General features: G+C 46.5%; 1 protein-coding gene across 9 annotated transcripts in view; it reads right to left on the reverse strand.

Moving 5' to 3' along the window:
- GLMN (glomulin, FKBP associated protein) overlaps positions 1-14790 on the reverse strand; it is a 1004137-nt gene that overhangs the window by 767858 nt on the left and 221489 nt on the right. For all 9 annotated transcript variants that reach the window (XM_069641799.1, XM_069641796.1, XM_069641800.1 and 6 more), the window contains exon 6: positions 3603-3849. In XM_069641799.1, the coding sequence (XP_069497900.1) occupies positions 3603-3849 (247 nt within the window). The remainder of the gene's footprint in view (positions 1-3602; positions 3850-14790) is intronic.

Genomic DNA, 14790 nt, shown 5'->3' on the forward strand with positions numbered 1-14790 from the left:
CTTGAGTCCTGCACTTTGGTAAGGGGACTCGAGCTCTGGTCGTCCTGCTTAGGGAGGGTCCTCGGGAGACTCCTGGAGTTTCTGGCCAGCTTCTAGACGTTGCTCTCGACTACAGATTTCTCGACCCCTGGCATTCGGTTCCTGCAGCAGCAACGAAGTACAGCCGGTCGGGGAAGATGGTCCAGTGGAGTTAATCTCGGGGTCAGTTGGTCCCACTAACCCAAGGGAAGAAAGTATCAGGTAAATTATCCCCACCAATAATATCGGCATATATATGTTAATCGGGAAATGGCGTAGGCGATATTATTGGTGGGAATAATTTATGGGGTAAATAGGAGCAGGGGTGTCTCAGCGCACCTTTAAAAAAATATGGGGGTTCCGGGGGTGTCACCTGCAGGTTCCATGGGTTAATATTGATGCAAAAGAACAGCAGCATTCTTGTATGGCGAAATATTTGCGGGGGTGTTAACACATGGAACCAGGAAGCAGTTGTCTTTCCAGAAGAGCTTCTCTCGTCCATCAGAAAAAGTAGTTTAAGCACAGCAGCAGGGCTTCACCGGGTAATTTAAAAGGTCCATGAGGATGCAGCAAGCTTTGTACACTGTTTCTTCGTCGGGTTGTTCTACCAGTGGTCGACGCTGCCTCCAGTCTCAAAACCCTTGCCTTTTAAGCAGGTTTCTCCCATTCATGCACAGCCTAGCTGTCACTCAAACAGCAGGGTGGCTGTACTGAAATGACAGCCAGCCAAACCAATCAGGACTGGGTGCATTCAGGTATTCCTAGAGACAAAAGACAGGGTAGTTTCGGGCACCTCCCTCACTTCCTGCCCTTCCAGACACACTGGAGGCAGAGGCGGGTTTCAGTCGGGAAGCCCGTCAAAGGCAAAACAAACAAGGGCTCAAACCTGGCTTGGCGTGCCGAGTTAAACCCAAGAAAGACCTCGCAAATAGAAAATGGCGAAAAAAGAAGACCGGATCATTTTGACAGAATGGTCACCCATGGGTGCTAAACTGCAGCTGAGGATTCGGCCTGCGGTAGAAAAGCACAATGGTAGGAAAATTAAACCACTGCCACCAGCCATTTAAAGTAGTGAGGGTAACATAAAAATGTTACTTGGGAATGTTGGATAAGGGGCTACTAAGTAACCCCCCAGCACTCCACATAAGGTGGTGTGTGCTGGACTTACAAAGAGAAAAGGTAAGTAAAGTAAATTTCACTTTACTATTCCTGGGAACAGTACTACACACAAGAAAAGGTATTTAAACCTTATGAGAATCTAAAGGATTTCTCTGTGACACTGCACTGAAGGTGCTGTGTGTCACCATACAAAAAGTAGAAGCCTATGTAGTTTGTCAGACTCCAAGAAGAAAGGAAACAAAATCGAAATCAGGTCAATACTCATGAGAGTGGGAGAAAGAGCTCACTCACTCGAGGGCTAAAGTCCAGCAAACGAGCTGGGGGACTCTAATGTGTGAGGAATTAAGCACTAAAATGAAAATTCTCCCCAACACAGACAGTTTAACACCCAAACTAAAACAAGTGTCTGAGAACATGTAACAAACAGGAATCCTTCCGGAATCCATGAGGGAAGCATTCATTTCAGTACTACTTAAATCACGCAAGGATCCCAGACTTTGTGAATTATACCGCCCGATTTTGCTGATTCGTCTAGATATCAAAATTCTAGGCAAGGTAACAGACGCAAAATTACAGAAAAAAGATCCAGACTTAATTCGCCTGGATCAATGTGGCCTTGTTTGTGGTTGAAACACCTCCATAAATTTATGGAGAGTGCATCACATAATGGATAAAAAACGGAACTCAAGCGAGGAAATAGCAATAATGTCACTGGATGCCGTTGAGGCATTAGACTCAGAGGAATGGGAATGGTTGTTCAGAGATTTAGAGGAATATGAAATGGGAGCACATATTTTACAATGGATCAGTTACAGGGAACATATTAGCCAGGTTTAGAATGGGCAAAGTAAGCTGTCCCAGGTGACACTGTATAGGGAGACTAGACAGGGTTGCCCAGTGTCACCAATCTTACTCGTCCTGGAATTATAACCCTTAGCTGGTTTCTTCAGAAATTCTTTTATGGAGGATGGGATCATGATAGGACGTACACATGTTATGTCCTTGCACCCCTGCTGAGGATTTGCTGTAGGAGGCCAAACCAATGCATAACGTACTAATAATGAAGGAGGTATTGGGAAATTTAAGAGAAATCTCAGGGTTCAAGGTGAACAAGAACGAACACATAAAGCATTTTCCCTTTGGTAGGGCTGAGAGGGAGACGCAGCAATAAATGGCCAGATTTGGCCATAGAATGGCAGACTGGAAAATGTATATGCCTAAATATGTAAAGGATTCATACACTTGAGGAAACATTTGCATATAATACAGTAAGAGCACGACGGAAAAATTGGAGAATAATTTGGGGACCCCAATCGAGGATCGGAAATGGACAAAGACCTGGTACAAAATGTACTGACAAACGCTAGATTCAAGCTTATTCTATTTAATATATTACACAGGGTGTATATGATACCGGCACAATTACATGCATTCAACTCTACGATCCCTCATAACTGCCATAGATACAAGGAAGGGCAGGAGTCCGGCATATAGCATGGGAGCGCACTCTGATCCAAGAATATTTGGGTAATAGATAGAATTAACACACTGACGCGAGGTTCCCTTTAATGTAATCCACTCATATGCTTATTGGAGATGTTGTCAGGTGGAAAAAAGGGGAAGTATGGAAAGAGAATAGCAATATTTTTTCTTTTATTAGCAAAGCCTAGAATGGCCATCTCCTGGAAATGCCCAAAGGGCCCATTAATCGGACAATAGTTAAAGATGCCCGGAGATGGGCGTTGGCTGAAAGGGAGGTACTGCAGGGATCACCATGACCCGAGGAAGAAGAAAAGACCGCTTTGATGAATTGGAGGCAACTGCTTAATGAGCTCTCATCAAAGATGAAAAAATGCCATGAACAATACGAAGTAGGGGGTAAGACTGTTTCACCCTAGAAGTAAAAGACTAAGAAGGCTTCCTTATGGGAGTGGGGGGCAGAGTAACAATGGATGGGGAGGAAGGCTGCTGGGTCAATATTGCACTAACTCATACTAAAGAAACCTACAGATGTTACATGAATTTGAAGAGGGCAATGGGATCTCGAAATTGAAGTTATTGTGAACTCCTTATGGGGGCATAGTCAAAGCATGTGAGCATACAAATTTGTTGGGTTGTTTTTTGCCATTTTGTATTATTGAAATAAAAACTTTTTTTTAAAAAAAAGTTGATGTAGTTGAAATCTAGCTAAAAGCCTCTTATTTTAGATATTCACTAGTCAGTCCACAGCAGAAATTGAAAGGTACCGATTGTCTGGGGAAAATTTAGAAGCTAGTCGTGGAATCACAAGAGAGGAGCAATGTGCGGAGACATTTGAATTCTAAAAATACATTTCCTTTATGGGTAATTCAATGGATCATGGAACATATTGTCAAACAAGGTATCTTTTCACATTTAACATGTGATCAGAATGCCAACAACCACATTTACATTTTAAAAAAGTTACCAAAATTGGGTACACTCACAATTTTAGCAATTCTGCCTTTAATTCCTCGCTGCCACTTCCTGTAGACAAATTGGGGGTTTTCAGAACTTCTTCAACAAATGGCTGGGCAAATTTTACTAATGTGTTGCTGCAAAGACAGAGGCCATGTTTGTCTTCTTGCATTTGTTCTTTTGTGTACGGTACAGGAAGATTGGAAAGTTGACTCATCAGCGTAGAGAGAGAAAGTCCCACAGAATATGCTTTCTTATGACCAAGTTTCAGTAATACTAGAGGAAAGAAAATGTCAGGTCAGACGCTCAAATATCAGGCTTTTAAAAATAATCAATAAAATGATATTTAAAAAGTTAAAGAACTTCTGCACGGTAAAAATGTGCATTCCTTTTTATATACCATCATTAAGTCAAGTGAAAAAAGGCCAATATAACGTTCAAGCAGAAAGTATCTGTGTTCCTTTCTATTTTCTTTTTTAAAGTTAGCCTCTTATGCTTTTATTATATATTATTATATTATACATCAAGCGTTTGGTAAAGGTTGAACTGACTTTTAGAAGCAGACTTCAGAATCTAGACTGATAAGCTTGGGCATTTGTAGTAGAGAGGAGCCTGGCGCAAGCAATCATCCGGAAGCCCTCCACCCTTACTACATGTATACTCCTGCAGCATCCATCATATATTTTCCTTTACATCTGCCAATATTATCTTGCACTTGCATCTGTGTTTTAGAAATTGGTCACCATCTGGGGACAGTGAAATAATAAACACTTTAAAAAAAATTAAACATCACAAATTGAAGCTTTTCCTTTTCAATGGAGTCTTGGACTGGCATGATATATCCATCCTGTACACAGCCGAAAAGCAGCAGTGTCCAGACACAGTTGAACCCATATGGTCCTTTTAATTAAGGTAACACATCGTACGATGGATGGGTTGGAGAATAACTCTCACACCAAACAAGAAGACCGACTCAGGAAGTTGGCAAAACGTTCTGTTTTAATATCAATTGTGTAAAACAGGGAGTACAGCAGACATCAACGGACATCGCACAGCACGATCTAAACACGTTTCATTAAAAAAAAATAACCTTTATATAGTAAAGATTTGTCATACGTGACATCATACTACGTAGCAAACTACAAAAATCTACAGGGGATTGTGGTTGGCTCAAGGGGAACATCCAAGTATACATTCTAAATGGGATAGGATTGTGATTGGGTCTTTATAATCAGGTGGGACGAGCATGCCCTCCCATAGTGCACATCATCATTGACAGTAACTAGAAACACAGAACATCATTGGCTCTCAAACTATAAGATCCTTCGTTATATGGCCTTCTACAATTGGTTGGCACACTTGTACCCTTCTAGAATATTCAATTCTCTAGCAGCACGTAAGCTGGTACCCCAGGTGCTGGTGGGTGGACTTGACCGTACCCCCCCACCCAATTAGCCCATGATCTCTCATCACTCATGTCGTCTGCCATTCAGATTGTCTTTGAACTTGGCCTTGTAGTAGCTTCTCCTCTCTGGGAATATTAGGGAGTGTGACACGTTCTTATCAAGGTTCAGGCTTGCATGCCCACTTCTATTTCCATCTCGGACTCACATGATCAGAGACCGTGAATCAGACCAGTTTATAGCATTTAATCGTCCAGAATAAAAGAACTTGGCAATCATGGTGTTCTCTCTTTGCAACTTTAACAAGGGATGCCTCTGCGTCTCACATTCACTGTTCAAGGACTGAACCAGTTTTGGCTGCTCTTAACCTTTGACATTAGGCCAAGCAGTCTTCCTTGGGCCCATCTTCAAGCTTCGACTTATTCTTTGCTGCGACACATGCACAGCTATCAATCCTCCTTTCTCCACGAGTTGAGCTTACTAAAATCGTGGCATCGAATATCCAGATTCTACACATATATACACACCTCAGAAATATATATACATATTAGCGGCACTGCCTGAAATCTATTCACTAGGTATGGCCAGCCTTTTATGATTTCTTAGTCTACTTGCATTACGGCATCTGTACAGTTATTAAAAAAAACGATTTTCGTTTCTGCAGTGTATCTTCATCATGCACATGAAAGCCTTCTCGATTCTTCACTTCGCCATCAGATTCTACATTGTCTGTGCATTCACTTCCTTGGTCTGCTTTCTTTTTTTTTAAACTTCTTTTTATTATTAGGCAGCATGGCAGCATAACAACAGGCGAACAGCGCCCAGCAAATATAGATTAACATTACAGTTCATGATATGGTCACATAAAGATTACATACAATATGATACAGGCACAGAGATTCAATCCACATATGAGGGGAAGTAGTCAAACCAAGCGACACGGGAGGAGCTCTCAGACCAGTGAGAAAGGGGGGGGTGGTGGGGGATCCACCGGGAATATGCCAGACTAGTGAGAAGGAGCAGGCGGGGAAGCCACCGGAGAGGTGACGAGGTCGGACATGTAGGAGCGGAACCCAAGCCAGATGTCCCTAGGTCTGGAGTGAGTGGGTTGCATGTGTGCCCAAGTTTCCTCGGTGTCAGAGGCCCAAGTGACCGCCCTCAGCCATTGGGCATGCGTGGGGGGAGAGGGGCGAAGCCAGCAGAGCAAGATGGACCGAACCGCTAAGAGCATGCAGAGGCCGGCCAGCTTCCTGGAATTTCGAGGAAGGCCCGGGAGGTCGTGAAAAAGGCACAATGCAGGGGAAGGATCGATGGGGTGATCGAGCACAGCGGAAACCGTTGAACAAACCATACCCCAAAACTGTGAGAGGCGGGGGCAGGACCAGATCATGTGGATGTAGTCCGCATCGACATGCCCGCAGCGGGGGCAGCTAGATGAACGCTCGCTGGACATGCGATGCAGTCTGGCCGGGGTGTAGTGGAACCTGTGCAACACTTTAAACTGAATAAGTTTAAATCGGGAGTTAAAGGACACCCGGTGAGTGCGGTCGCATAAATGTGCCCAGCGATCGTCCGATATCTCTACCCCCAAGTCTTCCTCCCAGGACCCCCTAAGTTTAGCAAATCCTGGAAAGGATCTGGACTGTAGCATGGAGTACAACCTGGAGATTTTGCCTTTCATGGGTGAAGGGGAAGTGAGCTCCTCAATGGCCGGGTCGTCTGGTGGTAACGCAGGGAATGTTTGATAGCTGCGCTTAAGGGTCCTTCGGAGAGACGCGTATTGAAGCCAGACGCTCCGGTCACTTCTCAAGGGTAGGGGGAGATCAGCCCACTCAATGAATGTGCCCTGGTCAAACACGTCCCGCAACAGCTCGTAGCCTGCCTCGGCCCAGCGGCGAACGGTAGATGGTGCAACCTGAGGAACCCCCGGGAGGAAGTTCCAGAGAGGAAGGTTGCCGTGGAAAGCCTGGGTTACTCCGAGCAGTTTCCATGTTTTAGCCAATGCCAGGGATGTGCAGGCGACCGGACTCTGTGAGTCCAGTACCTGAGGAGCGGGTTGAATAAGTAAGGAGCGGATTTCGCGGTCACAAACCGCCAACCTCTCGAGCCGGACATGAGGGGGGGGGTCAGTTGTGTCGAACCAATACGAGACATATTGAATTTGAGATACCAACCAATATCTGAGAAAATCCGGAGCCCCGAAGCCCCCCCTAGCCATGGAGGTGGACAAGGTCTCATATTTAAGTCGAACCGCCCCCGAGTGCCAGAGGAAGGAGGTAATTGTGCGAGTCAAGTCTCGGAAAAAGTCTGCGCCTGGCCACAAGGGTACGTTGGCAAACCTGTAGAGCAACTGAGGTAGCACCACCATTTTCAGTAGACCCATTCTGCCCGCAAGAGAGATCGGGAGCTTGTCCCAGGCTGCAACCTTAACGGACAAATGTGAAAGGTACTTCCGAAAGTTCTCTTCGAGGGTCAGTGTCTGTTGACGCGTCACCTCTACTCCCAGGTAGGTGAATGCCGATTGAGCCCAAGTGAATCCCAGAGTGTTAGGAGGGGGAAGAGTGCACTCGGTGAGTGGGAAGAGGGTGGATTTCGAGCAGTTCACCCTGAGGCCCGAGACCCGACCAAAGTAGATGATATCCTCAAGGACCGGAGACAAGTTAAGAGATGGGGAGCGGATGAACAGCAACGCGTCATCCGCGTATAGGGAAACTATGTCTGCCTTCCCGGCAGAACGGAGGCCTCTGTGAGAATGGCGGTGACGAAGCATGTCCGCAAACGGCTCCATGGCAACCGCAAAAACCAAGGGAGAGAATGGACACCCCTGCCTTGTTCCCCTGGCGATCCCAAAGAGAGGAGAACAGTGGTCGCCCGTGCGGACTCTAGCCACAGGAAACAAATAAAGTAGCCTGACCCAAGAGAGAAAGGAGGGACCAAATTTACAGTTTTCGAGAACCCGCCAGAGGAATTGCCACGATACCGATTCGAAGGCCTTTTGCATGTCCAACGTGGCCGCCACAGCCGAAGTCTCCGGGCTAATTCTGTCAATTATGTTGAATATACGCCTCAGGTTCAAGGAAGTAGACCGCCCCGGAACAAAGCCCGCTTGATCGGGGTGAATGATGGATGGAAGGATGGGAGCTAACCTTAGGGCCAGGGCTTTTGCGTATATTTTGGCGTCGCAATTTATGAGGGAGAGTGGGCGGTACGAACCACAACGTGAAGGGGGTTTACCAGCCTTTAACAATACCGTGATCGTGGCCTCACGCAGTGAGGGGGGGAACATGCCTGTCTCCACCGACTCCTCCCACACTGCCAACAAGTGGGGAAGGAGAAGTGCCTTATAGGACTTATAAAATTCAACTGGGATACCGTCCGACCCGGGAGCCCTCCCGGAGGATAAGGAATCGATAGCGTCGGAGAGCTCCTCCTGCGTAAGCGGAGAGTTGAGAGAGCCCGAGGCCTCAGGGGATAATGTTGCCAACGGAAGGGAGTCGAGAAAAGAGTCAATCTCCTCCACTGACACCTCGTCTGAGTTGGAGTATAGGGACCCGTAAAAGTTGAAAAATTCCGTGTTGACGTCCCGGGAGGAGACAGCCAAGGAGCCGTCCGGTCTCTCAATCCCGGGAATGTGTGGGGAACCTGTCTCGTGCCGGATCAACCTCGCGAGGAAGCGGCCAGGGCGTTCGCCCTCACCGTATTTCCGTGCGATGCCTGGGTTATCCAGAAACTTCTGTTCACGGTCGGCTAGGGAACGAAACGTGTCCAGCTCCTCCCCGATGGCAGCTAGGTTACCCGTGGTAGAATCGAGCGAACACGCAGCCTCCAGTGACGACAACCTAGCTTCACTCAAGGCTATATCTCTCCGAATTGACTTAAGAACCCCGTTTTCCTTGGAGAGTGCAATCCCCCTGACATAGGCCTTAAAAGATTCCCACAGTGTGGCAAGCGATGATACCGAGCCCGTGTTCAGCTCGAAGAACTCCACGATTGAGTCCTCGAGCTCGGAGTGGAACTCTGGATCGAGCAGGGCTAGGGGTTTCAATCTCCAGCAGCGGGACCGGCCAGGATCGGGGGCCCAGCTCACGGTGATGGTCACTGGAGAGTGGTCGGACAAGGTTCTGGGTAAAATCATTAGTTGTTTCACGTCCTTGACCAAGATATTGGAGATCACCCAGCGGTCAATGCGGGAGTATGAATCGTGGACTGAGGAATAGAATGAGTAGATGCGGGAATCGGGGTAGAAGAATCTCCATGCATCCACCATGGCCAACCGGGGCAGGGATGATAATGCAGCATAGGCTGCCCTGGAAAGATGACGGGGCTTGGACCCAGATCTATCAAGGGCTACATCGAAGATAGTATTGAAGTCACCCCCCCATAGAATTGGTACAAGGGGGAAGCCATCTAGGAGAGACGTGATCTGTCTGTAGAACTCCGGGTCATCGAGATTGGGGCCATAAATATTCAACAAGACCACCTCCCTCCCTTGAAGCGCAGCGTGTAACAGAACATACCTGCCCAGGGGGTCAACATTTGAGGAGAAGAGAGTGAACCGGAGGCTCTTATGAATGAGAGTCATGACCCCCTTGGTCTGCTTTCTTAGTGCGTCACTCTCCTTTCTTGTGATGTCACCAACCTCACCTCTCACATCTTTACACTCCTTCGGAGATCTCCCTCATGAAACTGTCATCCTTTCGGGGATACATCATATAGGGTTTTCTCAGTGGATACCTTGTCTCAAAGGCTCTTTGCGGTATATGTACCATCACTGGCGTTGCACATGTAGCAATTTCCGGTTTCCAACATATAGCCAGAATAGGGGCGGGAATCCCTGCAGAGGCATTCGGCTGCTCCTCTACACAGTCTTCTTAGTAAACTATCAAAATGTGAGCTAAAACTCTGTCTTCATTTGTGCTGCAGACCAACAAGAAAAAAAAAACAGGAAAAAAAAAAACAAACGATCCATGTGAATGCCAGGCACACAGTGCAGATGAGAAACGCCTCCAGCGAGAACAAAAAAATCACTTTGAAGCCTTATGCATTTTGGAGAAATAATGACAGGGGAAGAAGCCAGCCACAGACCAATTTTTCCCCTTCATGCAAGGAAACTTATTTCACATTTTTTAAAAATAAAATGTTATTTACAAAAAAGCCAAGAAGGATGTAAATTAATTCAAATGTATATTTTCTGTTTGTATTGTGCTGCTTATTTTATTTATGTTTGTGAAACTGTACTAGTTTGCACAAGTCCACACATTTCTTCATCAAGATTAATGAAACTGCCTGCATCGTTGAATAAGAAATAAACATTCATCAACAATGGGGAAAGAGCAGGAGCGGTGCTCCAAATGGGATAGTCATAGCTTCCAAATGCATGATACAGACTGTTGACAGCAAATACTATAGCAGCTAGAACAGTTAAACAAGTGGACCACCAGAACAGCAGATCCATGCCATCACCATGGTTAGCAGCACTGAGCTCATCATCCTGAATACCCAAACCATGGATGTACAACAAAAGGGGTGGACACCAGACTGGAAGCATCCTTTGTGCTAAGTTTTCCAGGATAGTGTTTGGAAAAGGCAAAACGGGCCTAACAACGGATAGACCCAGTAGGCAAAGCACATCATTGGTGCATCCCATTAAATTTAACGCCCTTTTTTGAGTGTGCAAAAAAAGACTTTAGCGGGTAGTTTCTTACCTGTAACTCCCTTTCTCCAGCTTTGGTATTTTCATGGATTCACATGCTGTGAATATTCCCCGTCATCAGGCTGGGAAACCATTGTTACTTTGGCTTAGTAATTTTCCTATGGAAAAACTTGACACCTTGAGAGTCCCATCAATGTCGTTGTGGGTGCTTTTGGACCCAAAAATGGGACATCAAGTGTATAGCTCCGCCCCAGCAGCTTCCCCTCAGATTTTAACTACTCCAGCTGGAGGATATCCCTCAAAGAGGATATTTACCTGAAGGGGTAGGCTGGAGGGCGCATGTGAATCCATGAAAGATACCAACGCTGAAGAAATGGAGTTACAGGTAAGAAACTACTCCCTTTTCCAGCATTGGATTCATGGATTCACATGCTGTGAATAGATTTTGTAGCAGTATAAATGTTAGGAGGTGGAAACCAGGCAAACACAGATTAGGTACTTTAAAATTGTCTGTGTTAATGCGAAAAGAATACATCTTCAAGTAGAGAAAGGAAACAACCCCGGAAGCTGCAGGGCTTACCTTACTGGAACAGTCGTTGAAGGACTGCCTGTCCCATATGCACATCCTCAGCGTGTTGTTGGTGTAAGCAGTAGTGCCTGGTGAAAGTGTGGGGCACTGCCCATGTTGCCGCTTGGCAAATGTCTCTGATGGGTACCCCAGACCAGAGAACCGCCGCGGCAGCCGTGGCTCTAGTGGGGTGTGCTCTGGGGGCTGATTATAACGGCCTGTTGGCCTTAGAGTGGCAGAAGGAAATTGTAGATGAACCCCATCTTGAAATGCCCTGTTTTGATATGCTTAGTCGATCTATAAGATTTTGTGCGATCCAAATAATATTTCAATGCCCTTTTGACATCTAGAGAGTGCATAGCCTTTTCTGCTGGTGAAGTGGCATTTGGAAAGAATGTGGGTAGAGTTATGGTAGCATTTTTATGAAACTCTGAAGGTACATTAGGAATGAAATGAGGATTAGTGGAGAGAACCACTTTGTCCCTCATTAACCATAGATACGGAGGGTCTACAACCAAGCCTTAGAGCTCTGAAACACATCTAGAAGATGTAATGGCCACTACAAAAGCCACCTTCCAAGTTAGAAATTTGATGTGGGTCGTCGACAAAGGTTCGAATGGAAGCTTCATAAGCACTGCTAGGACCAGATTCAGGCTCCATACAGGTGGAATCCTTTTCTTTGGCAGGAATGTATAAAACAGGCCTTTTAAGAAGTGTTTGATTAGCCTGTCACTGTAAAGAGGAGAAGAGGAGAAGATCTCTTCTGTGTAAACCTGGAGATTGTCGATAAATGCACTTTGATGGAAGAGATCGCCAGACCTTCTGTAGCTAACTTTAGCAGATAAGGAAGGATCCAATGAGGTTTTATAGCTAGCAGCTGCAGGTTAGGCTGCTGTGCACACCATGCACAGAATCGTTTCCATTTTCGGATATAGGAAATGTTGGTAGAGGGGGCTCTAGCTGCTGCTAGAATGCGCCGGCAGTCCTGAAGGATTTTCAAAAAACCGAATTCGGAGTGGTCAGGAGCCACGCTGTTAACTTGAGAGAGCCTGGGCCGTGATGAAAGATCATCCTGTTGTTCTGGGATAGAAGATTGGCACGAGTTCCTAGATGAATTGGATCGTCCGCTGCCAACTGAAGGAGATTGGAGAATCAGGTCTGCCTGAGCCAGTATGGGGTTACCAAGATTATTCTGCAACAACCTTTGCGTATAACCTGTATCGTTTTTCTTACGAGTAGAAAAGGAGGGAATGCATAAGCTAACACGCCGTTCCAATGGAACGAAAAAGCGTCCCTCTGAGAGTCGGGATGCAGAATCCTACTGGCAAATTTCTGGCACTGCTTGTTGTTGGGGCTGGCAAAAAGGGCTAAAGGGGGTTGACCCCACCTTGAGAACATTTTGGCTATGTGGATGCTGTGCAGTTGCCACTCGTGTGTCTGCGAGGAGTCCCTGCTGAGGTTGTCTGCTTGCTTGTTCTGCATCCCGGGCAAGTGGGAGATCTGAAGTAGAATGTTGTGCCAGATAGCCCAATGCCAGATAGTCTGTGCTTAATGGGACAAGGTGTTTGATCGCGTTCCACCTTGCTTCCGTAGATGAGACGTTCTGGTCGTGTTGTCGGTGAGGACGCGCACCACCGAATTCTCGATTAGGGGAAGAACCGATTTTAGAGCCCAGTGCACTGCTTGTAATTCCAGTACATTGATGTGTAGGAAGGCTTCCTCAGGGAACCAGAGGCCTTTGACCTGGTGCTGGTCCAAATAAGCGTCTCATCCCGCCTAGGAAGCATCGGTTACAATGGTAAGATGGTAATGTGTCTCTATCTGCGGCATTCCTTTTGTTATGTTGCAGTTGTATGTCCACCATTTCAGTGTGTTTGACAGAGTCCGGGAGATAGTTACTTTGTCTGACCAGTAACCCCGGGATTGGGACCATCTGGTAGCCAGGAACGTTTGCACTGGCCACATGTAGAGCCGGCAGTGGGGAATAAGCGGAATGCAAGAGGACCTGGTGCCCAGAAGAGCCATATATGCACGGACTGTGACTAGTTTGTTTAGCGTGAATGAGTTCGCTAGAGTTATCCATCTTTTGATTCTTTACGCAGAAGGTTTGACCAGATTGTGGCCTGTAAGGAATTGAGCGCCAAGGAAAACCAAACACCTTGAGGGAACTGTACAGGATTTCGTATAGTTGATTGTAAATCCCAACTGTTGGAGCAGCGTCTCTGTTTGGTTGCGAGACGATAATGCTTGTTGATACATTGGCCCTCAAACTAGCCAATCGTCCAAGTACGGGTAGACATGGTGGCCTTGTTTCCGGAGCAAGGCTGCTTCTGGTGCCAGGCACTTCGTGAATATTCTGGGTGCCGATTTCAGGCCGAAAGGCAGTACCCGTAATTCCTACTGGCGTTCGCCGAATCTGAGGTACTTTCGGTGCTGTGGATGTAATGGCACATGGAAGTATGCATCTTTGAGGTCTAAGGCTGCAAGGAATCCTGGGAGTGAACGGCTTTTATGACCTCCTGGGGTGTTACCATTTAGAATTTTTGCTTTTTGATGTTCTTATTTAGTCTTCGTAGATCCAGAATAGGGCGCCACTTCCCGTCTGGTTTTTTTGAAGATGAAGTACCTGGAGTATACTCCCTTTCCTTTTGCTGAGGGAGGCACTTTTTTTTTTTAATTCGGTTTTATCAAAGTTTTTATGGTTATGACATTAATAAAACAATAATACAACCATGGAAGTAAATAGAAATCCAATCACAACTCCCCCCATCCTAAACCCTCCCTCCCACTCCCCCTCCCTCTCCCACACCATGGGTCATTGGATGATAGTAACAGCAGGGTCCAACACAATATTTTAAGACACATTGCAAACGAAAGGTAGTCCAAAAACGGGCGCTCAAAATGTAGGGCCCAGCATGCAAGAACAGCATCCTCCGTCCTCTCAGGCCCCTCCAGGCCCCGGGAAGGGGTGCCCAGAAGGCAATGTTCAGGTCTAGCAGTCCATCTAAAATTTTTCGTATACCTCAAGCTGTTCTCCCATATTTATCAAAGAAGGGAAGCCATAGGCCTTCGATATTAGACTTCGATTCATCGATCAAATGGGTCAAGAATTCCAGGTCGTATATTGCCCGTATTTTAGAGACCCACTCTCCTTCCCCGGGGGGTCGGGGTGATTTCCATTTTTGGGCCCAGCAGCATCTAGCCGCAACTAGCATGACGTGCAGCATGTGATCATGTTTCACCTTTTCACCCGCCTCCACCTCAATAGCAAACACCATTAGCCAAGGGAATAGGGTTCTTTCGATTCCGTCAACCTCTTTTATCCAAGACAAGACCTCACTCCAATAGGTTTGTACCACATGACACTTCCACCACATATGTACATAGTCCCCTTTTTCAGTGTGACACTTCCAGCAGTGAGGATTGTAGCTCTTTCTCATCCCGACTATCCTCTGTGGGGGGTAATGCCATCTGTGAATCAGCTTCAGGGCTTGTTGGCGGTATTGGGGCGCGGCCGTGGAACGATTGGCCTGTCTACAAATCTTGGTCCATCTCCTTTCGGTGATGGGAGCGTCTAGGTCTTTTTCCCATTG

The sequence above is a fragment of the Ambystoma mexicanum genome, chromosome 1q (assembly GCF_040938575.1).
Source record: "Ambystoma mexicanum isolate Mex_15411 chromosome 1q, UKY_AmexF1_1, whole genome shotgun sequence".
Classification (NCBI taxonomy): domain Eukaryota; kingdom Metazoa; phylum Chordata; class Amphibia; order Caudata; family Ambystomatidae; genus Ambystoma; species Ambystoma mexicanum.